A 24,863-nucleotide genomic window follows, 5' to 3' on the forward strand; every position below is an offset into this window, starting at 1 on the left:
GCCCGTCCCACTGGGAGGAGGCCCCGGGGAAGACCCAGGACACTTTGGAGAGACTATGGCTGTGTTCGAAACCGCCTACTTCTCCTACTATTCCTACTAGTCATACTTTTTTAAGTTCCCGGATGTACACTAGATGCATACTAGATTCGCCGAAATGTTGAGTATTCATCATGAGGTTACTTGTCACACTCAAACTACCCAAAATGCAACGTAACGTGACGTCGCCCATCGCCATTTGAACGGTCAAATTCCGTTAACGGGACGAGAGCAGTCAAAACGGCATAACCGGAAGTGCGTTGCTCACTGCGGCTAGCTTTACTAGCGGCGAATTCGTGGGAACAAAATTGTAAATAGCCGGTATTTTGTCAGATTTTCAACACCTTGGGGGTCTAAATGACTACTTTCTCGCCTGAAAATGTGTCAAATGTTGCTAAAGTTATATATTTACAGAGTTTATAGCTTAAGCGAAATCAGCTTTTCAGGCCGGCTGATTTCGGCTCGGGCAGGAGTGAAGTGCACTGTGTGTAAACGCTCTGCATACTGTCAGATAGATGAGTATGCCGTTTTCAAGTATGTAGTATGTAGTAGGCGGTTTCGAACACAGCCTATGTTTCTCGGCTGGCCTGGGAACGCCTCGGGGTCCTCCCAGAAGAGCTGGAGGAAGTGGCCGGGGACAGGGACGTCTGGGTCTCTTTGCTCAAGCTGCTGCCCCCGCGACCCGATCCCCGGACCAGCGGAAGATAATGGATGGATGGATATATGCCAGTATGTTAATACTTGTAGTTATACTTGTACTTATTAGTACTTTTACTGAATTGTATGACCCAAACTAATACATTAAAAGCATGGGTTTGTTTGAGAGGTTGAGATTGACCTGTAAGTGTAAGAAAGACGGAAGTGACTTTTCTTTTAATCATTAACAGGACTGAGCACTCATCAATAAGCTGCCCGTGGCTACTGAACACTCACACACTTAAGACTTAGAGCCAGTTATGCACGAATCAATGAAAGAGATTCACATTCCCCCAATTAAAATCTGATAACAGTGGGAACAGCTAGGGAGGTCGCCACATCCTCTATTAATCTCCATTACTGAGGACAGAAGGTTTTTTGAAGACAAGTAGAAAAACACAAGAAGATACATCAGAGGTAGAAAACAATGAATCGGAAACACATTTTGATTTATTAATCATCTGCCGGTGGAGGAGTTTGATCGATTCCAAATTCACAAATGTCCATTTTATCAAGGGGAACATATCAGAATGAAACAGAAAGGTTAGAGAGGACATGCAACACATAACCTCTTGATGAAAGAAGCCCTTTCACCCTAAAAGTTGAGCCCATGTGAGCAGTTGCAGGTTGATCGATCAACCCTTTGAAGGTTCTGAGATGCGATTAACAGCAATTACTGCTAACAATCATCATAAAGATTAGTGGCATTTGGAATTCTCAGTCTTCCATAAAAATGGAAAGGTAATATTCCCAATCAAAAAACGCATTGCTATAAACGGTCTTGTTCAATGGCGTGTAGTTGTGTGTTCCCGGGGTTGTTTGACCTGAATTGCTTCACCTGAGTAAGCAAAATCAGTCGAGCCTTAGGAGACCCACCGAACATTTATCTGACATTAACAAGGCCTGCATTTATCTAGGCACTCACAAAAACTCTTGGAAAGTAGTTGGCTGTATAAGGTCAAGGGAAGGGAGTGATTACAGTGGGTCTGAAATACATCAACAAAGTCTCAATGCTGACAACTAGCTGCCTTGTCATCATCCATCATCTGTCCTGAGCCGCTCTCATTATCAAAGGAAAAGCGCAGCGTTATTTATGTGAGACATAACATGTGCCCTTCCTGCCTGTGCCTCAGGTGTGATGAGTGCCATCTCTGCTATCACTTTGGGTGTCTGGACCCCCCGCTGAAGAAATCTCCCAAGCAGACAGGATATGGCTGGATCTGCCAGGAGTGTGACACATCGTCATCCAAGGTGAGCAGGTCCACAGGACTTTAATGTGCGTGTTTGTGCTTCCGTGGTGTTTGCTGTGGGTCTATGAGCTGAACTTGGAATTATCAAAAAGAATAGATGGAAATGTTACAGAGACAGTCACGTCTCTATCAATGTTTTTTATGCAAATGTTCAAATTGGAAACACTTGAAAAGTAGGGACATAACCCATCATCATAGCCTGTGGTTCAAAAGGGTTCACCCAGTATTCCCAGAGCTTCTTGTGTTTTTACATGAAAATCTGTTGATGCTTGCAAGCTAGATGAAGTGGCGTCCGTCTTCTGAGCAGAAGATCTGCTCTTCCTTATGAAACATTGGGGAAGTAAAGGGGACAATTCTAATTAAATTGTAGGTTGAAGACAACTTCTTACTGCCTTTGACATTCTAGTTTTAATCTCTCATCATTTCTAAAGTATGGCTTTCAATGAGCATCAGCTGTGTTTGCTTTTCATCTGTAAGGTAACAAGCTGCAGCAGCATTGCTGTAGATGTTTCAGCAGTGAGCCTCTGGCCTTTCTAAGGTCCAAAAACAAGGAGCCCACTGTACTTCTGGTGCCCTATTTGTTTTGAGGAGACCAAATTGTGTTTTTTTTTTAATCAGTTTGTGTAATACCTGTGTGAGTAGTCAGGGTCTTTCCAGGTAAGATGGCTCTTAGTTCAGAGAATCCAGGTGGAATTCTTTCAGGGGAGAACAGCTAAAGGCCTCAGTATGCTTCTCCATCGCTATCCGTCAGTCCGACTCCGTGGTCACGGAGAGGCTTTAAACCTTTCGAAGTTCTCCGTCGGGATGTCGGATACGCAAGGCAGTTCACCTCCCGATCAGTAGGCGGCGTTACGTTAGACGACCCAATCTCGCAACGTCTATCGTGAAAGTGGTTGATTGATTGTTCACCTTCCGGCTCCGTTCTAGCCTAGAAATCTAGACGCCCCTAGCGACCGCAAATTGAATTTGCTCCCGGGCGCAGTCTAGTCACTTGTGGTCGTTTTGCGAGGCTGAAAATCGAAACTTAATCGGGCCAATCAAATCGTGAGGAGCGGGGTCGGAGGCCGGGCTACCTAGTGACGACAGAGGTGCGACGTTTCAGTGTGTAGTTCCAGAGAGAGGTAAACAATGGCTGCGCCCGGCGAACAGTCTTTCCATTTGGCTTTGGCAGCGACTCTAGAAGATTTAAATATACATTTTTCTTTGCGAGACGAACAGATAACTGCACTTAAGTTTTTCTTGAAAAAAAGGACGTTTTCGTAGTTTTGCTCACCGGGTACGGTAAAAGTTTAATTTACCAGCTTGCTCCGTTGGTGGGACGACGCTCTGATTGGTTGTTGCGCCATCCTATTGCGTGGCGTTGAGTGCAGAGGCAACTTAACAGACAACCGTTTATCCCGCCCACACTGCTATCCAGCGTCACTAGACCCCTGTACAGCTTTTTGCTGTAGGGGTCTGGCTTGCTAGGCTAACTCCGTTCCACTCCTCACAGTGAACGATGGCGACCGAAAAAGAAAGACTGTTGTTGGAGTTGGAGCTTATTGATATTGAAATGCAAATAATTTTGACCAAATGTTGACCGGCACACAGTAAACTCTTTCAAAAATGGCGGTGTTGTTGTTGTGAGAGGAAGGAGCTGAACCGGAAAAGTGATTCCGGAAATGATGTTGTTAGCCGACCAATCACAACCCTTGTGGTCTCCGTCGCCTCGACGGATAGATAGGAATGTTGGCCGACACACGCAAGCGACGGAGAGCGTCTCCGGGAGGGTCTCCGATGACGGAGAGGGCTCTCTGTAGACAACCATAAATCAGGCTTCACAGCTACTCAGAGCTAGCCTGACTACGTCATACTCACGATTCTAGTCAGAATGTGAGTCTGATACCGCTCAATAGAGTTTTGAGTATGGGGCGTGTTTCAACCGAACCAGGAGAAAAAATGCCTCTTCGCTCAATTGGATAGACCTACAACCAATCAGAGCAACGTAGTATGTGACGTAGATTAAGCAACACACACTTGTTGTAGGAAGGACGGCAAAAACATCTTTTCTATCGATAAAAGCCTTTATCGCGTTCCTCTGTTCGTCTTTCAAAACGAATGCAATGTGGAGATCCTGTAGAAAAGACTCGATGGCAGAATCTACACACCCTAGCTCTCCAGCGGCAGCCGTGTTCAGCTCTTTAGTGACGTAGTCGATAATGTCCCTGTTGATCATCTGTCCATCATCGTATAAAGCCCGCCCTGGCAATCTGATTGGGTCGACCGATTCTTGGTCGGGCATAATGATTTCCCAACTGAGCAGAGCCAGACCGAACTTCCCGACCAAATCTTTTATGGGCGGGGCTAAGTTCGGCAGGCACCCAGGCTAACTCAGAGCAGTGCCACAGAGTGAATCCCCATCATTTAAAACAAATCAGACTTCAAACATTTCATAGTGGTTTGAGTGAATGCTACTTTGTGGATTTTTATACTGTGCACTTCTCACCATCACAGTAAATTTGAAAACTGGGGCATGGCGAGTTATCTTGTTATTATCGCGTTAACTTGTTAATTATTTAACGCCGATAAATATTTTATAGCACATTAAAGCAGGTTTTATTTATTTTATTATTGTAAAAGTCTGTTGCTGTCTGTAACATCACCGTTACAGGTGCTCCTCGGTCTCTGTGGCTGTGTTCGAAACTGCCTACTACATACTACATACTTGCAAACGGCATACTCATCGATCAGACAGTATGCAGAGCGTTTACACACAGTGCACTTCGCTCCTGCCCGAGCCGAAATCAGCCGGCCTGAAGCTGATTTCGTTTCAGCTCTAAACTCTGTAAATATATAACTTTAGCAACATTTGAAACATTTTCAGGTGAGAAAGTAGTCGTTTAGATCCCCAACGTGTTGAAAATCTGACAAAATACCGGCTATTTACAATTTTGTTCCCACGAATTCGGCGCTACTAAAGCTAGCCGCAGTGAGCAACGCACTTCCGGTTATTTTCACAAAATAAAATACCCGTTGCCTTTTATCACAGGGAAAGCCATTACCATACAATTGGTGCTTTTGTTTTGAAAACAGGAAGTGAACCTACCCTCGTTGTAGCTAGCTTGAAACTGCCGTTTTGACAGGAAATGACGATCGGCGACGTCACGTTACGTTGCATCTTGGGTAGTTTGAGTATGAGTAGTAACCTCATGATGCATACCCAACATTTCGGCGAATCTAGTATGCATCCGGGAACTTAAAAAAAGTTAAAGTTAGTAGGAGTAGTGGGAGAAGTAGGCGGTTTCGAACACAGCGTGTGTGAAGCTCACGGAGCTAACCAGCGCTACTTCCTGTTTTTTTTCAACATAAAAGCATGTATTTCAAAAAAATTTTTAAAAAAACTCCTGCATTTACAGCCAAGTTGAATTGTCTTCTCAGCGTAGTAGTTCCAGTCTAAAATATCACTTAAAGGCAAAACACACAACTGATAGCAGCAAGTCATTCAAGGAAACAGACAGTGGAGCGAGGCTTCTACATAAAAACTACAGAAAGATGCTGATGTTAAAAGTGTGTTTGCACAACAAATGTTATGGCACTTTCATTCATATGGCAGCACATTTAAAATAAAACTAAATGCTAAAAGCTATACACTACTTTTGGATTCATTTTTGGATGTTGCATACAAATGCGATTAATCGTGATTAATCAGGGGAATCATGTGATTAATTAGATTAAACATTTTAATCGTTGCCCAGCCCTATTGAAAACTAAAAACTTTTAACAGTGTAACCATAAAGATACAGACAGGAGTCTGCAGGATACTGGTGGGTGGTGAAGATGAAAATGAAAGTAATGTTTGAACATGGGTGTGGTGCTATTCAGCAAAACCACAATATACCCACATGGCTGCTTTGTGGAGATCTCTACAAGGCCCAGCTCAAAGAAGGTTCTGATGTCCTGGCTGGTGTGATCCAGTTGCAAGATGGTTTCTCAACACAAAGAATAAGAATTCCTCACCCCCTACTCATTTCTATTCCAAAGGAAAACACTACAGATGAGATGATATTAGCACAGCTGTTTTTCTTCTTTCGGGTTTGTTTGTATGGAATGATATTGCAGGAAAGGTTACCTCTCTATCTACTGTATGAATGTAAGACAGTTTACTTCACTGTTCACTAATCTTTTTTCCTGCTTCCTCCATCTGTGTGGAGATTGGGGGCTAAAGGATGTTGATGCAGAGGAGGTGAATCATGAATTATAAAAGCCAGGTTCGAAATGCTTTGTCCCAGAAGTGAAATATTTCATTGGAAGGAAAAACTAAAGGTAACAGTTCTCTTAAAATGTTAACTGGTCCCGAGAAAAAAAATCTATTAGATTCAAATTGTTTCGAAAATATATATGGATCCTATCATTTTGACATGCCGTGGTCTGTACTGTGTATGGTTAGGTCCAGAAATGATGCCACTTTTATCCTCATAGTTGTTTATCCAAACATGTATTTAAGTTCTATGATTATAAACATGGCCTTGAAATGCAGACTCAGCTTTGATGTAAGGCTGTTCACATTTCGATAGGAGACAGCAGATAACAGCAGTCCAATGTGTGAACCCCTTTTTTTTCAGGCACTCAAACTTAAAGGGATAGTTCGCCTCCTTTGACATGAAGCTGTATGACATCCCATATTAGCAATATCATTTATTAAATTTGACTTACCCCCCGCTGCGTCCTGTGAGCCGAGTTACAGCCTCGTTTTGGTCAGACCAGAAAAAGTCAGACCTCACAATCGCTTGGCCCTATTTTTTCTCTACCTTCGTATCACTGCCTGTTGTGTAGACCGTGCAGATTGTGAGGTCTGACTTTTTCCTGGAGAACGATTTTGTGATGCAAATGTATTACTCTTTTGAACGCATATTGTTTTGAGAAGCAAAACGCTTTATTTTTTAAACCCCAGCCAACTAGCCGGACTACCTTCATCAACACCAAAACGAGGCTGGAACTCTGCTCACAGGACGCAGCAGGGGGTAAGAAGATGTTCAGAAATGATGTCGCTGATATGGGATGTCATACAGCTTCATGTCAAAAGAGGAGAACTGTCCCTTTAAAGAAATTAGATATACATGAATAAAACCCCATTTTATAATAGTTAATGAGAATCATTGCCTGAAGCCTGGAACCTATGAACATAACGAAGAATAAGTTTCCTCCTTTTTTTGTGTTAAAGTGAGCCTCAGCTGCTTAGCATCTGCTCATGGGTCCTTCTGTTATCGGCATGTTGTTACTTCTCTACCTTAAATAACTCCAGGCTTTCTTTGTGCAGTGTGTTTTGGTCCATTGTTCTCGGACATGCCATCACATTTCCTACACGTTTTAATTGTATGTTTTTTACATTAAGCCCTTCTGAGACTTTCTGGTACAAGTTGGTTGTGGTATCATATGTCCACCAAACTTTATCCACAAAAGCTTGTAAATATGAATATGTTGTATTGGCAAATATGAATGTTTGTATTAAGACTTATTCATTTAAGGTATATCCCAACTTAAGATGAGTAGCAACACTCCATATACTAATACTAATACCAACTGTGTCATTCTTCATTTTACAAAGGAGAGGCTGTGTTTGAAAAACTAAGTACACTCAATTATTGGGTAGAGCTGCCTTTAGCAGTAATGACTTGAAGTAATCCTATTCTGTGTGATCTTAGTAGTCATTATTATTATTTCAGACAAAGTTGCTTCAGCTCACTGATGTTTGCAGATGTTTCTGCTCATGCAGAACCTTCCTCAGGTCCCACCACAGCCTTTCACTGAGCTGGCCATAGCTGCTTCTGGAAATCATTGATGATCTCTTTCCATTGTATTTTCACACCTCACAATGCTCAAACGTGCTTTTTCACACAGTGTTTCTGCATTTTGGCTTAGATTTGGTTGAACAGAGTACATCAAATGACATGTATTGTTGTTGATCTGAGGTTCTATTTTCCTAATTCTAAGATCTCATAAAGACAGACGCCATTTTTTTATTTTGTCCAGACACGTAAAACCTTTGAATTGAAAGAGGTTGCACTTTCTGAGGTTCCATAGGCTTCTGTAAAAAGCTGAAACTTATGCTGTTGGGAGCATTCGATAAAGATAAATTGTGAGTATGAAGCCAGTCTCTGTGGTTTCGTCCTCCCTAACTCATTCTGTCATTGGAGTTGTTCTCTCCCCTCTCAGACCATTGTTTCTCATTCCTTCTGAGCTACTTTGTCCCAATAAAGTTGCCGGCATGCTTCACCCCCTCTCTCCCACTCGCTTCCATTGAAGGTCTTTCTTCCTCAGACTAAAGCCGCATTTCACAGGTGACAATAGAACAACGTTTGCCGTCGTAAGATTAGAATAAATGGAAACAATTTGTGTTGTCGCCTCGCAAGCAAAAAAAAGAAAAAGTGTTTATGTTCAAAGAGGAGGTTATTATAATCTGCTGATTTCTACCTCAGAAAGAAAATTAGCATGTCGGCATATGTGAAGAGTTAATGTTTTTGCAGTTATGAGGAATTTAAATTTTTTGCTTTGATTTTATCTAGCATATTGAAGAGGCATGTTAAAGAACCAAACGGATAACCGAAGCCAACACATCTATGCCATTTCTAATATTGCAGGGTCTACATTTTGAGAGGCAGTTAAAATAGTGACATTTTTGTGAAAGCATGATGCACAGACCTTTTAAGGCGCAAGGTGCTCAGAGTGTCTCAGTAATAGCAAGTATGGGGAGATAATTGACTCCACTAAGGGCATCTAAAAAGCACTCTGAGATGAGAGCTGTATTTAAGGAAAGTTTTATTATCTGCTTTTAAATGCCAAGCCATGCACCATTTTTGCCTGTGGAGAGGGAATGATTCTTAAATGCCAGCATTAAGTGCAGAATATTACCTGATCTATGCATTTGAGATTTATCTGCTGGCAAAGATAGGGGGTGGTCAACTTATGTCTTGACAGTCTCCTACAAAGAATGGTACAGGAAGTAATTTGTCTGAGCCCCTGCAGCCGCTGCTGTTATCTGAAAGGAGGAGGTATGCCATCCAAAGGAAGAAAGTTAGCAGGAAGCAACACAGACGCTGACAGCATTTTGTTTAAAGTCTTGTTTGATACTAGTCTGGGTATCGCATGAGGTATGTTTGAAATAAGACTTACATCCATACATGCAGGTAGTTTCAGATATTAAGCCTTTAATGCTGCCAGGTATCATCCGTTCACCTCTTACGGCTGAGGAGATGTAAAATGCAATCAGTCATCCGGAGTGAGGTAGCATACATGGGCTGTAAAAAAAAAATACTCCGGACATAGTTTATGTCGTTTTAGATCTTATCAGATCAAAATCAACAGAATTGTCTGTTTTTTGGTTCATTCTGTGATTGGTGGCACATGGAAATGTGATGTAAAAAACTGTGGCCATTTAAAAAATAATTAGCATCCTAATAATTGATCATCAGTAAGCAAATCCGGACTTTTAAAAAGCTCGTTATCATACAAAGTCACGCGTCTTAAAAAGGGACTCAAACACCCAGATAATGCAGCTGGGATCAAACCACTCTGTATATATACTGAGCCCAAGCTGCCTGGACATGCTGCAAAATTCAATCATGTGGCACCTTTTGGTAAAAGCAGTAAAGAATTTGGGTTTATTAACACAGCCAAATCTGCAACAAAGCTGCTGTCATTCACATATTTTCTGCTTTTATTTCTCCTTGTTTTGTTTGATGACTGTATGTGTCAGTAATTAGGACTGAAAATCAGCCTATTAAAGGAACAGTTCACTATTTAAGACCTTGAGTCCCAGTTCCAGCTTGTTTATCAAGAATAAGAAATAAGGAGACCATTTTCACAACAATAGCTCATTTCTATCCATTTTGGCTGTTTTCGCTGGTCCATCCTGCTGCTACAGACAGGGTTCCATTGGGCACTCTGTTCAATGTCCTTAAAACAATACTAATGTTAATTTTAAAGAAAAGGTCAACTCACCGGGTGGTTAGTGGTATTAAAAAAAAAAAAATGTCGGCGCATTTTATGGTTTTCCATCCGTGTAATCCGTGTTCTTTGCTGTTCAGGAACTATTTTTCATGCTAAATCACGACACATGTAAACATCCGCTCTATATTTGAGTCTGAGGCTCTAGCCCTGGCGCAGTGATCTGACAGTGAAAGTGAAAGTGAAAAGTCTTCCAAACGGAATACAATTGGATTACAAAATGCTAAATAAAGCAAGAAATAACTTTTATTTCGCAACGCAATTTTTTTTGGGACACACAGGAACATCCACTAACCACCCGGTGAGTTGACCTTTTCTTTAAAATTAACATTAGTATTGTTTTAAGGACATTGAACAGAGTGCCCAATGGAACCCTGTCTGTAGCAGCAGGATGGACCAGCGAAAACAGCCAAAATGGATAGAAATGAGCTATTGTTGTGAAAATGGTCTCCTCATTTCTTATTCTTGATAAACAAGCTGGAACTGGGACTCAAGGTCTTAAATAGTGAACTGTTCCTTTAAGACTGTATGCCAACTTTAGTTTTTTTCATAAACCATTCCCAGACTGTCTTTCTGCTGATTTTAATGGTAAATGGACTAAATGAACTGTACTTGTATAGTGTTTTTTTCTAGTTTAGTTGACCACTCAAAGCCCCTTAACATTACACGCCACATTCACCGACCCACTCACACACTCACACAGGTTAGTAGTGCTTTCTCCTATGCATTCATTCGCCGATGGACGCATCAGGAGCCAACATGGGGCTCAGTGTCCCGAAGTGTCAAGGACACTTCGGGATGTGGCCCCAATTTAACGGGAAAATCTGTGCAGGGAATTCAGCCATCCTTACACCTGCAATGATCTCCCACAGAGCAACAGTATGCCTTAATCGTTTTCTCACCCAGTCCGTACTTCACTTAAAGGGATAGTTTGCCTCCTTTGACATGAAGCTGTATGACATCCCATATCAGCAATATCATTTATTAAATTTGACTTACCCCCTGCTGCGTCCTGTGAGCAGAGTTCCAGCCTCGTTTTGGTGTTGATGAAGGTAGTCCGGCTAGTTGGCTGGGGCTTAAAAAATAAAGCGTTTTGCTTCTCAAAACAATATGCGTTCAAAAGAGTAATACATTTGCATCACAAAATCGTTCTCCAGGAAAAGTCAGACCTCACATCGCTTGGCCCTATTTTCTCTCCCTTCGTATCACTGCGTGCTGTGCAGACCGGGCAGTCCCCTGCTTCCGAGCAGCAAACTCTGTAAGAGGCGAGGCTGTCGGCAGGCGGCAGCAGGCAGTGATACGAACGGAGAGAAAATAGGGTTCTTGTCCTGACTTGGAGGTGTTGGAGCTTAGAAAAAAAGTCAAAACCTCCTCTTTGATCCTCAGTTCATTTGTGAAGGAATACTTTTGTTGTCGTTGTTATTTTGGATGTTTCTCCTGCTAAAGGTCACACAGCAAATGGGTTTAGGTCTGTGAGCACCACTTTAATAACAGAATATATTTCTGATGATATGTCTGTCTGATTTGTTTGTATTGTGAAGCTGGTATTTGTGGAGCAGTATTAATTACAGAGAAGCTCCTGGTTTATCGTGTCAAAGAAAAATATGAAGCTGAACGTCGGTGCCATTGCACACACGTTTCCGTCGAGCAGAGGGGAAATAAAAGGCTTTATTGGACACCCTTGAGTTCATTATAGACGCTGTGTTTCTCTCTGCCTGTTTGGCTAAGATAAACCTCTCTCTGACCAAGGCCACATCCCTCCTGCTCCGAGCCCTCACTAAATTGATTTCAGCAATAAAGTGACTGTCTTTCCGTAATTTACGAATGGCCTTTAATTCAGGCTTGTTGCTGTGCCACGGGGCGCTTGTTTAAGGCTTTATTTACACCCTTGCAGCACAGCTTGGCATGCTGGGCTTCACGGTGAATCAGAACAGAAGATTTTGATAAAAGGTTTGAAATGCCAAAAGCTCTTAAAGTTGCTCAGACAGTGTTTAAAGTACTCAACTGTGAACTTGTGTGGGATGCACTACTTTAGCGGCTCTCAGACTTGTTGTCATCAAAAGGTTTGCAACTGTTGAAATTACAGTCTGTAAAAGTTTCATTTGCTTCACTACCAGTAAGCCATTGGCCTCCTCCTACTCAGCAAACGGTTTGGATTTGATGTTCTGCTTTGACCTCAGAGTATTCAGCTCTGTTTCTGTGTATGTAGCATTCATAGATTTAGGCTGCGTTGCCTGTTTGTGCTACAGGGTGTCCGTGCGCTCGCTTTACAGTCGTGGAAGTTTTGATCCTTTTTTTGGGTTGTGTTAGTTTTTCTCTCCCTTTTTTCCTTCTTCTTTTCTGGTAGAGAATTGAACATTTGCAAGCTGTGCCATCAATCAGAAGCATCGTGCCTGACCTGAAAGTGAAGACCGTAATTAAGTTAGCCTAATTATCTTAATGAAGTGTTACACTCTGATGCCTTTACTATGCGGAGTAAATTGAAAGAAAAATAGGCATCATTACTCATCAGCTGCTCTGGTCTTTAGAGAGAGGCACAAGGCAAGAATTTTTTGTCAACTCGTCATCCCCTGGGTACCTATCTTCGTGGAAAATGTAACCTTTAGCCTGTTTTTATTTTCTCAATGAGGCGTTTTTCATTAGCAAGTATGATTGGTTTAATCAAGATCATTCATGCATTTATGGAATGAAGATAAATCACTGAGGATGATTTGAATTTCTTGTCCTCTATTTTTTTCTTATCTCTGTTCAAGTTTAATCTTAATGCCTAGGAGAGAGTGCAATCAATAATCCCAACAGTTGAAGCTTTTTCTCAAGTGTTTGACTTGCTTAAAGTATGATAACCCCATCAATGATGCTTGTCTCTTAGATGCGGGGAAAGTGTAACCACAGTTTAATGTGATTTAAAGGCACGCAGGGCAACTAAACGGGCCTGCAGGGAGCACGGGAGCACGGTCAGGGGTGGCATGGCAAGACGCCGAAGACGGAGGGAAAAATCAATGGCCAGGAGTCACCTCAATCACTTTAACTAGGTGCAACAGACGCCCATGCCCCCTCTCAGGGGCCAATTTGTGGAGCAAACAGGATTGTGTGATTGCTGTTGGGATCCCCAGTGGCCTCGGTAGTTCATTTCTCTGGACCTGGCTCTATTCTAATAACACTTTTAGCAGAGAGTGTACATGAGGCCACTTGTCAGACTCCTCTGTATTTTATGGCCACAAACAGTTTAGCAGATACTAAGAAACAGCGGCAGCAACCTTCGTTAAGATAACATTTTCACAAATCCCTGACTCCTGCTGCGTGGGCAGAAAGCGTGCCACATTCTAACGGCACCGTGGATAGAGAGAGAGAGTTTTTCCTCAATAAATATTCATAATGAACTTCTATTTAGCATTTGTTTTTTTAGTGGACCACAGCTGAGTATTGTGTTCCTATGAATCAAGATCTTAACTCGTCTTTAGCCAGTTAATTGAAAACATATTCACATATAGTGTGCTGAAATGATTCGGCAATTAATTTGCTGAAACATGCACTGGAAAAAATGCCCCTCCAAAAATAAGTAAAAAAAACAACAAAAACAAGACGTTTTTGCTTGAAATAAGCAAAAAAAATCTCCCAATGGAACTAGTGAAAATCGGCTTGTCAAGATTTCTTGAAATAAGATGTGACTTTTGGGACTTTTGAGATAAAAGTGATCTTGAAATTAGCTTAAAAACCTCTTTAAATGTCTAAAAAAAGCTTGTTTCATATGATATGTGACTCAAAACAATTTGTTTTCAAGACTTTTTCACTTAACAAGATATTCCAGATGTATTGTCTTCAAACAAGTCCCTATATCTGGCTGAAATGGTGCTTGTTAGGCAGTTGTGTCTTATATTAAGTGTAATGAGATATTTTGACTAGAAATGAGACAAATATACTTGGTAAGACTTTGATTTTTTCCAGTGTGCAGATAAAACTAAAACTAAAGCTTCTCTATATAAGAAGCAGCAACTTAAAGATACACAGAATACAAAAAGTCTGTAAATGTGCTTAACAAACAGTCCTTCAACATCCAAACTGTGTTGTTCTTTGGTGTTGCTTTAGTGTGTTGCTTAAATAAAAATGATGCCTGGACATCATGTAGGTCTGTGCTGCTTTAAAGGAAAACTAGTTCTATTGTTCATTTTAGATTCAGGATTAGATGTTTGATGTGGGGGAGTTACATCACACAGATGTTAGAGTAAACTGTGGCTAATGGGCCCAGTAAATGTACCCAAAGAAACATGGGTACAATCCTGAGCGACTGCCTTTGCTCATTTTTTAGGTCCAGATTGTCCCCTCTGTAACCAAGCAACGCCACTGGATACTTTCGCAGAGAGGGACAATTTTCTTTTGTTTAGTACAAAATCAACTCCTTTAGAGGGCGGGCATTAATTAACACGAGCTTATACCATCCATCCCCTGCGTCAAATAAAGCATCTTAATGCCTGCTTATTTATTCAGACACCTCTCACACCAGTGAAAAAAAGCTTTTTCTGGTAGTGGAGCTGGGAGTACCAGAGCTGTGCCAAACAGGAGCTCCATCTATAATGTAACCATTATTCATTGGAAGCTAAACTGTGGCACTGCAGCCAAAATCTGCTGATAAATAAGTTGATCCTGACTCAGCTTCTGCTGCAGTCACATCCTTTTTATATCCAACAATATTAGGATTAGGCTTCTAGTCATCTTTAAATGGTGGAGAATAATTAGAATGAGGTCAACAAACTGAATCTAAATATTTCTTTAACCCCTTAACGCCTATTGTTGCATATATGCTACAAACCGTTTGACTCAATCAACCAGCTGAGATAGCATCTTCATTCCCCCAATGCCGGTTAGTCCATATTCACTACGGATCTAGGAAACTTTATATAAATAAATATGTAAAAAAAAAAAAAAAGGGTGACTAAAAAAACATTGGTTTTTTCACTGTTATATTACTGTGTTGTTGTTATCTTATTATTGACCATTATGCCTGGTGTTGCAAATAAGCAACATACCAAAAATTCTATTTATTTTTTTTGCAAAAGTGAAATTAATAATCTCAGCATTATTTACCATCTACTTAAAGGCTAAAACACACACAAAACATTTTTTTATATACAGCTATATAAATTCAGGCGTTAAGGGGTTAAGTAGATCGTCTTCTTTTACTGTGCATGAACAAAATGAGAATGATTTGGTTGCTGCATATTTTTGGACAGAGAAGAAACATGCTGGCCTGTAGGACTGCTTCTCATTGCTGCTATAAATCACGATATGGATCAGCCAAAATGATGAAACCTCTGCTACCAGCTTTACTTTCACATGCTGGGAGACCGTGTTCCACCACAAAAACTTCCAGTCAAATCATCTGTTGTGTCTCACCCAGAACGTTTGCTTTACTGAATTCTGTGAATGCACATGCCTCCAGCAGTGCAAACACTTTGTTTCTGCTAAACTGCAGCTTGAATTGAATCAAAGCTTGGCTTTATGACAGCGAACAGCATTATGACATCTTCTTCTAAAGTAGCTGCTTTTGTGAAATCCCTTCTCTGAGGGCTTATTAATTGACTTGTTTGTTTGTTTCTGGTAACTTATAATAAATTGAGAACAGAATGTTGTGTGGTTAGACACAGATAAATACAGAGAAACTGAGCTCTGGTTAGGACGGTATATGTATCAAAATATTCGACAGCTTTGGTTTTGTAATAAAATGTCATTTTTTATTGAAACCAGAGCTCCCTCAGTAATGTTTAGTCAGTAGTTCAGTCCTACTTTTCATGATTTATAAATGATTTAAGGACTGGACCATTTTTTCCTGCAACAAAATGAAGAAATCTTTTTAGTTTTTGTCTTGTGTGTAGGCTGATTGGTTTTGTCCCAGTTTCCAGTTGGGAACTTTGACAGCATACTGTATGCTCACATGCCTTTCTGGCTTTCACTGTCTGTTGTCAGAGAATGAAGTAGTTACGAGACGAGATGCGTGTACCGTGCATGTACCGTGCGTGTACCGTGCGTGTACCGTGCGTGTACCGTGCGTGTACCGTGCGTGTACCGTGCGTGTACAGTGCGTGTACAGTGCGTGTACAGTGCGTGTACAGTGCGTGTACCGTGCATGTACCGTGGCATGTACCGTGCATGTACAGTGCGTGTACCGTGCATGTACAGTGCGTGTACCGTGCATGTACCGTGCATGTACAGTGCGTGTACAGTGCATGTACCGTGGCATGTACCGTGCATGTACAGTGCGTGTACCGTGCATGTACAGTGCATGTACCGTGCGTGTACCGTGCGTGTACAGTGCGTGTACAGTGCGTGTACCGTGCATGTACCGTGCATGTACAGTGCATGTACAGTGCATGTACAGTGCATGTACAGTGCATGTACAGTGCATGTACAGTGCATGTACAGTGCATGTACCGTGAGTGTACAGTGCGTGTACAGTGCGTGTACAGTGCATGTACACTGCATGTACAGTTTGTGTACCGTGCATGTACCGTGCGTGTAGTGAGTGCACCGTGCCTGTACAGTGCATGTACAGTGCATGTACAGTGCGTGTACAGTGTGTGTACAGTGCATGTACCGTGCGTGTACCGTGCGTGTACAGTGCATGTACAGTGCGTGTACAGTGCGTGTACAGTGCATGTACAGTGCGTGTACAGTGCATGTACAGTGCATGTACGGGGTAAGATTGGCTGCTGAGGTTTAAAGGGAGAGCAGTGCAGTTTCTGAATGTGGAAACAGGGAACCGTGTCCTCAAATCCAAAGATTACAGAAAGTAATAAAGCCCATACATACAGCATCCATCTGACAAACATCTTCCTCTCAAGGAAAGATGACAATTCAATTCAATTCAATTCATTTTTATTCATATAGCGCCAAATCCAACAAATGTCATCTCAAGGCACTTAAATAATAAAGTCCAATTCAAGCCAATTGGAATTCAATTCATTGTAATCATAATTATTCATAAAATAATCCAATTCGTTCATATAGAGCCAATTCATAAACAATTTCCTAGCTAAGGAAAACAACAGATTGCACTGAAACTTTTTCTTTTTCGGTCCAATCTCCCGTTCCGACAATCTTAATGATTCTAACTCAGAGTCTGTTGTCTTGACTCTGATTTGTGTCATATTTACTGTTTTCTTATCTTTACTGCAGTAAAGGAAAACATCTAACATTCTCGTACTTCCTACCTTTAACTTGAGCATAAAATGGTAAAGTGCATATAAAAAGCACCATCTTTCTTTTTTTTTTTTTTTTTGCTTCAGAAATAAATAAGCAAATACGACATCTCCTTTTCCCTTTTTTCTGGTTTTAAATTCCTTGATAAGAAATCACCAAAATACACAGAATTCCATGGAACAGGATTTTATGTTTCCTCCTCTTCATTCTGTTGTTGCAGTCGCAGGGCCTTGGTATTTTACAAATAGTCAGGTTTTGCCATTTGCATTTGTCCAATTTCACAACTTGTGAGTTATAGAAGTCCCGGGCAGAGCTCATTATGCCAGATAAAACATTATCATTAGTTAGTCTGAATTTACTCTGAATTAGTCCTTTTTTTCTTTGAGATTTGCTGTGCTTTGTTGAGGCATCATGCAGGACTAAACAACTAGTTTTTTCACATCCGTATGTTTTCTTCTCCATTTGAAATGTTTCAAACAGAAGACAGAATAAAAACCTCCTGTTCCTGACTAGTTATCTGACAAACAGAAGACCTGCTTGTGCATTTTTCCTCTTATTATATTAGCTATTGCCTAGTAAGTTCATCTCAGTATCAGTCATGCCTCACTAAAATGGAAATTTGTTTCTTGTAACAAAAAAGAACATTAAACAGTGCCCTTTGTAATAAATGAAATGGGAATTGCAAATATGAGCAGTCATCAAATTTAATTGTTCTCTGTGGTGACTGGTTTGTGGGTGCAGAGGAGCAAAGGTTGGGGAGAAGTGCTGGGGACAGAGGTGGTTAAATGTAGCGAGCAACGCGCTGCCTGAGCGGGCTAATGAAGCTGCTGTTTATGACCCGCAGCAACCGTGTCATCCTGTGAATGGCAACAAGATGTCCTTTCTCACAGAGAGACACATAAAAGCTGCATATGCACACTTAAGATTGCGCCTCTGACAGTCCATACTGTAAATGTGCTTTGCTACGTTTTATTAATGGGAGGTCTAAGAAGAGGCCAGCGTGGCAGAATGTGCACAGCGCAGTTTTTTAAATGTCAGAAAAAAAGGCACATTTAGTGTAACAGCACATTCAACACGCAACACTGGACCGGAATAAACAGAACTTAGGCTAAAGCAAGTAAGCACAATGTAGCCTTTAACTGAATTTTAATGAAGAAGAAACGAATTACTCTAATAAAGAAGTATTTCTGAAAAAAACCCACAAGTGGTGGGATTTGTTGAGGAATTTGCAAAATAATAATTTGACACCCGACTAACCATGAAGTATGGGCTGAGATATAGATACAGTGGGATGGATGCATGAAGGTTCTAGTGTTCTGTGTCCAACTCAAATGAAGCTGTGTGCACATCAGGAGGCAGCCAACTGAATTTAGACGTGTGGATTTCTCTCTGTCTCTGATGATGACTGACCTCTGAAGAGATTAATGTGTATCACACAGTGACAAAAAGAGGAGCTTCCAATTTCGATACATTAAAGTGTTCAAACTTTATCTAAATTGTCTTTTAAAAGATGGTTTTCAATATTTATCTTTTTTTTTTTTTCCTTGTCCTGTCCAGCATTATAGCAGCAGAATTGTAATCTGAATACTGTTTATGCTAAACACATTTGCTATGCCAAGGCAAGCTTTATGAATGTAAAGCTCCCCTTGACGCCCATCAACTCCTCATTTTTATTTATTTATTTTTGTTACAATATTTAACATGATATGATAATAGTGCCGAACCGGACCGGGGGACAGAGAGAGAGGGAAAGCCAAGAAGAGAAAAAAGGAACAGAAACATGAAGAGACAAACATAAAAAACAATGAAAAATCCGACAACCAGCTGCTACACCTGTAAAAACAAAACTGAAGACGATTCACGGCTTTTGTGGGGAATCCAACCTTAGAAGCACCAGGAGCACCTGCAGGCAGACAAGCAGAGAACAAACACACAAACAAAAAAAACACAAGCAGCAGCAATCTCATATAATACACAGGTGACCTTAAACCACAGGACAGCAATATATATGTTTAACAATAACAATAACAATATATATCTTTCAAGAATATACGATGAAATGAAATACAATTGTGAACTAAATGCAGGATGTTCAACTCATTAAAGAGATGAAAACGTGTCAATCACGTCTTTTTTTTCTATGTATTGTACTTGATAGAAATATATTTTTTGTCCATTTTAGTTTGTTTAAAGTTCTTCAGAAAAAGGATTTTTGAATTCTCTGATTACTAAACTAAAATCGTACAACGGAGTTCAGAGGTGGTTTTCCCTGCTCAGGCTGGTATTAGCTTAACACCAAATCAGCGTTGCTTGATAGCTCAGCTCATTCTTGTTGTTTTGTCGCATTGCAAAAAAAAAAAATGTGTGGGTTAAGATTTCTCAAACTGTTTGAAGAGTAAATCCATCACAGGCGAAAAGGACGGTTAAGCCGAGCCTCTTCTGCGTGCACGTATTTTGCAGTGTAAGACACAAATAAAAACAATGAAAGCAGAAAACATGATAAGGAAATGAGTCACACTAATTAACTGCTAATTCTTTTGAGGACTGTACAGGCTCGATAAAGACTGTAAAGCTTAATGAAGCACATACAGGGTTATACATTAGGATTCCCTTTACAGTTGAATACTAAGTTTATATTAAAGTTCATGGGGTTGATTGCCTTTTGTGTGTGGTAGAGGATCTCTTTCCATTTGTGTGTGCTTTCAGACGGGCTGGTTAATGGTGCAGTCAGCAGGCATGTGAGGCTGAGCGGTGCTGGAGCTGTACTGGTCTTTGTTGCCACCTAGGGTTCAGTCGGAGCTCTCTGTGCATCACATAACAGCAATGAAGCTCTGCTCCTGCCCTTTTAAATTTCTCCCTCAGTTCCACTGAAAGACATGGCCTTTCATTATCATATATGTATATGTTAATGCCAGAGGGTCTGCCAGCTCCTGGAACTTGAGTGAGGAAAACAAACCTGCCCTCCTCCTCTTCCTCGGTCCTCTTCTTTGTCTCCCCAGAGGGATAGAGATATCCCACGATGCCAGAGCCCATCAGCTCCCGCAGGCTCTTCAGAGAGGGAGCATCTCTCCTTCTTTATTCCACAAAGCAAATCTCTGTGGTACGGGCCAGTGATGTAAAAGCGTGGCTCCGACTCTTCGGTTCACAGTGAGAAAACAGAAGGAGATCGAACATTGCTGCTTCCAGTCCCCTCTGTCCTCCTGCTCTGGATCAGCAGCTGCACCATGTGCTACAAATTCTAACACATCCAAAATAACAGGTCTGGACAAGTAGTTCTAAAGGTTTTTTAAGAAAAAAAGAGATATGTCATCAGCCGCTGATGTGATGGCAGTCTGGCTGATTACAAAGGTTCCACAGATGTTTCAATTGGGCTTCAACTCCCACTGAAAAGACTGAAAAAGGCCACATATTAAGAAACATAAAAACACACCATCATTGTCTTTCACATGCCTTTGTATTATGAGTAGTCACATTTTTTTTGTACTTAATGAAAGCTGCTCTAAGTAGTGTGTTGTTCTGTTAAAGGAGAAGTTTGGTTTTTTTTTTTAAACCTGGACCTTATTTCTGGCATAAACTACGTTCATCTACTCACAGTTTGGTGAAAGTCGGCGTCCTTCGGAAGATATTTAGATCACTGGAGATCTGCGTATATCCATATAACGGCAGAGAACAGGGCAGAGACAGTACAGCCTCTGAATCAGGCATTATCTGTCTTTACTTCACCAATACTTTAAGACCAATGAATGAATGAACGCGTAACTATTGCACTGTTAGCTCAGAGCTGCCGTGTTGTTGTTATTGGGGGCTATCGGGGACCCCTTTAAGTATAAATAAAAAATTAAAATGAGAAAAAAAACTTTTTCTGTAAGAATAAGAATAGCAAATATACATACAGGTATATGCAGAAAAGGTTGAATAAAAGTGCTTAATTCCAACTGAAAAATACATAATTTTAGATCTAGCAGCTGAATGAAAATGGAGCTGCTTCGGGAATTTGACATTTAGATAAAGACATTAAGACAAAAGTGGAGACATCCCCAAGAATGGTTTGGCCTTTTGTTATGATTCACTAAGCCTTTACCATGGCTGTCATCAGCTGTTTGTTCATTAAAGGAAGATATCCTTTAGTTTTGTCATCAAGATGCAGTATAATCAAGTTGAAATTAGCATCACAACAATGAGCACTTCTTTACCGTCGGAGAATCTTCCTTTGCTTTTGCAGTCCCTAGGTCATGGTCCATATGTTTACCATCAAATTACATGAGATGAAGCCACTACAGACCTTACAATACAAGATATTGTGAAAAGAATAATGAAAGAGGGGCCTGTATCTGAAACATGAAACAGCTTTTCAAACAAAGACAAATTACATTTGGGTCCCTGTAAAAAAAATATGTCTACACATTACACTGTAAATCCTAAGCACCATTCTTCCAACTTTGATGTGAATATGTGAATAGCATAAAGCCCAAACATACAGTGTGCGTTTATACCAGACATTACCAGCTCGGTTCCAAACGCAGGGACATGCTTAGACTAGCAAGTGAACATAATGGAGCACTTAATAGTTAAAAGAGCAACTTTCCCCCATTGGAAGCCAAGAGAAGGTCAATTAAGTACTTTAAGGTACAAAGGAATTAGTTTTAGCTTGAAACTTGTAACATTAAATCATTTTTGTTTTGTTCACTTATGGTCTGTCTGTAATCATATAGTGTAGCTATTATTAAATATTACTGTCTATTATGTGCCCTCCAAAGGTTACGCTCCTTCTCAAACAACTTCATATATTCCCTAGGTGAAATGTGCATTTCTACGGAAGAGTATTAGGGTCAGGCATAAGAAAAAATAATAATATTTTGCCTGTCGAGATTAAAGTCGACATGTTGAGAATAAAGTCGAATTTTAGAGAAAAAAGTCAACTCCTCTGCCATCATCTAATTACTTTATCTTCGACATTTCGAGATGTCGACTTTATTCTCGACAGGCAAAATATAAATATTTTTTCTTATGCCTGGCCCTAATACTCTTCCGTAGCATTTCAGATGTCATTTACAGCTCTTCTTCTCTATCACTGTGCACGCTGCAGAGGCCATTTTTGTAAACACGCTGCATAAGCTCGTCCACAAGTGTAGATAAATAAGGAGCGGGCTCTATGCTAACGTAATCTTCAGACGTGGCTTCACTTTCAGCATGGCCATTTACTGAAATTCAACGAATAAATATCATGCAGGAGACGTGCTTCTTCCCTGCCAGACTGGAGGAGGAGCCTCAGTGGGCAGCAGGCAGCAGGATGATCCCAGCAGTGACGCAATGCTGCGCTGACACCGGCTGCTTTCCCTCAGGCAGGCACAGATGATGGGTGCTGGTGGTTGTGGGGTTGGAGTGGCAAGGATAAAGAGCACATGAGAAATCTTGTGAAGGCCCTCAGAGGCCAAGAGTAGCGGTGTCACTCCCTCCCCAGGGACACACACTAAATCAGTGCAGAAAGAGGGATGGGGGGCACATCTCTGACTTTATGAGATAGTTAGCATGGCTTGGCCCCTCCTCCCCTCTTGTTCCCCATTTAAGAACTGACTGGCCCTTCGATAACAGATGGAGCTACAGGTAATTGGAAAATTGGCAGGCTTGTCTGGGAGATTTGGTAGATTACACAAGTGTATACGATGGGGGAGTTCATGAAATGTCATCCCAACCCAGATTTATTTCAGCCCTATGGACCAGCACCAGAAAGAATCCAGAGTTCAGAAAAGAAAGAGTCCTTTTTTTTCTTGAAGGGAAGCCGCATATCAAGACTGCTCCAAAAGCATTGGCAATGTTTCTGTTGGTAAGAGATGAGCCTTCCTTTAATTTACTCTTTCTGCACATACCTTAACAACTCTTGCAAGGAGCGCCACACACCCAGCTGATGTCCGTTACATTTTAGTATTATCTTATTGTGTTGTGAAAAAGTTTTCGAGGTTGTTCTTTTATAATTCCACCGGCAGAAATAAACATTTGACAGATGAAATTCCTGTCTGCTTAGTGACACGATTAGATCAAAGCTGAAGGCTGCCACCTGCATAGTCTCAAATACCAAAAGGGAATCAGAGAAATTGGCAAGATTCTTCATTCTAAGATTCTAAGAATTTAATCGTTAGACAAAAAATATGATATTACTTCAGAATGACACCCGACGTGATATCTTTTGAAAACTTGTCCTTTTTTTGCCTATGACACACATTATTTTCTGGTACAATGTGTCCATGTTTCGTATCTCATTATTATTGTCGGTAAATGTTGATATAACTTTAGACACACTTGCAATCTGTCTCTGTGAATTTACTCTTGACAAAAATGTCTAAACACCCATTATTCCGGTAATTATTTTAGTCCTCTGACTTATTAGCTGCATCTTAAATCCAAATTTTCATGAATTTGTTATTTCAAATGACACGGTCTTCGACACACTAAGTGTTTTCTGACCATGCTGCCAGAATGTCATCTCAGGGGTTCACACAGCCGACCTCTTTTTTTAAGGAACAGGGTGCATTTCCCTGATTGATGCCCCTCATCCAGGCTGGTCAGACTCAGACCAATAGAGGGCCCGGGCAAGGCCCTGCATGCAGCTACTGTCAGACCCATTCAGTGACTGAGAGCCCAAGTTGTTTTCAGTGTCGGTAAAACTGAGCTACTCAGTTGGAACTTCTCCAGATCCAGTTGTTTCATTAATAGTCAAATGTATTGCCTTCTGTTAGCTGTGACTAATAACGTGCATTTGGGCATAACATATCGAATCACTGAGATTGTTCATTTATTTATTTGAAATATAGAGCATGCTGCTGAGGAACAGTTTCACAGCTCACTTTTAATCTGTGGCTCACATTTGATAGAGCTTGGCAGCACTGTGACCAAGCTTTTCAACAAAATGACGAAATTAAGTTTTGTGCCTTTGACTGGACTCATCCCCATACAGTATTGAACTCTGATGTTTTTCAGTCCACGCACAATACGCAATACGAGAAAAATGTAGATTTAGTCACTTTTTACTCACTTTCTGTGTGTGTATTGAGTCATATTGAAGATATTGTTGAAAGAAAACTGTGAAATTGGAATAAAAGATAATGCTTTTGATGTCCTTTTTAAGTGGGTTGTGGTGCAACTTTAAGCAAACATTGGTGTAGTTAAAGTTGCAAAACAGCTTGAAATAAAACATGTAGCTTTCAGCTCAGTGTTATTAAAAAGATGATTTTCATGTTATTAATCACACCTGAAAGAATCTTGACATAAAACAACTGGGATATCGTGTTTTCTATAGATAAGTTAGTCCTTGTTTTAAAATGTGTTAACAGCAAAGTGCCCAATAGTCCATTTTCAAATGAATCTGTTGGTATGATCTATGGTTAAACATTAAAATCACGCTTGTCATCTCAAAGATTCCCTTTTTGAATAAGAAAAAGTGGGTCCACAGAATAAATAAAGATGCCTCCCCTGTAACTGAAAATGAAAGACAAGGTTTTTATAGTTTCTTTTTTTTAAGAAATATTTGAAGTGGTAACATTTTCTGTGCATGCAGCAGGATGACTCATAGACAGTTCAGTGTGTTTGAGACGAATCCTTTTTGGTGAGTAGACACATGGGAATCAGACCGTCCCTGACTGACAGAAAATCTGCACCCAGCTATTGTCTCCTCTGGTTGCTGCAGACAAATGGATTCATGAGGTGCTG

General features: G+C 40.7%; 1 protein-coding gene across 1 annotated transcript in view; it reads left to right on the forward strand.

Moving 5' to 3' along the window:
* Positions 1-24,863, forward strand: part of phf14 (PHD finger protein 14) — a 146,854-nt gene that overhangs the window by 111,183 nt on the left and 10,808 nt on the right. Inside the window, exon 17 of the mRNA XM_075449010.1 lies at positions 1,866-1,983. Coding sequence (XP_075305125.1) covers positions 1,866-1,983 — 118 coding nt within the window. The remainder of the gene's footprint in view (positions 1-1,865; positions 1,984-24,863) is intronic.

The sequence above is a fragment of the Odontesthes bonariensis genome, chromosome 18, assembly GCF_027942865.1.
Source record: "Odontesthes bonariensis isolate fOdoBon6 chromosome 18, fOdoBon6.hap1, whole genome shotgun sequence".
Lineage (NCBI taxonomy): Eukaryota > Metazoa > Chordata > Actinopteri > Atheriniformes > Atherinopsidae > Odontesthes > Odontesthes bonariensis.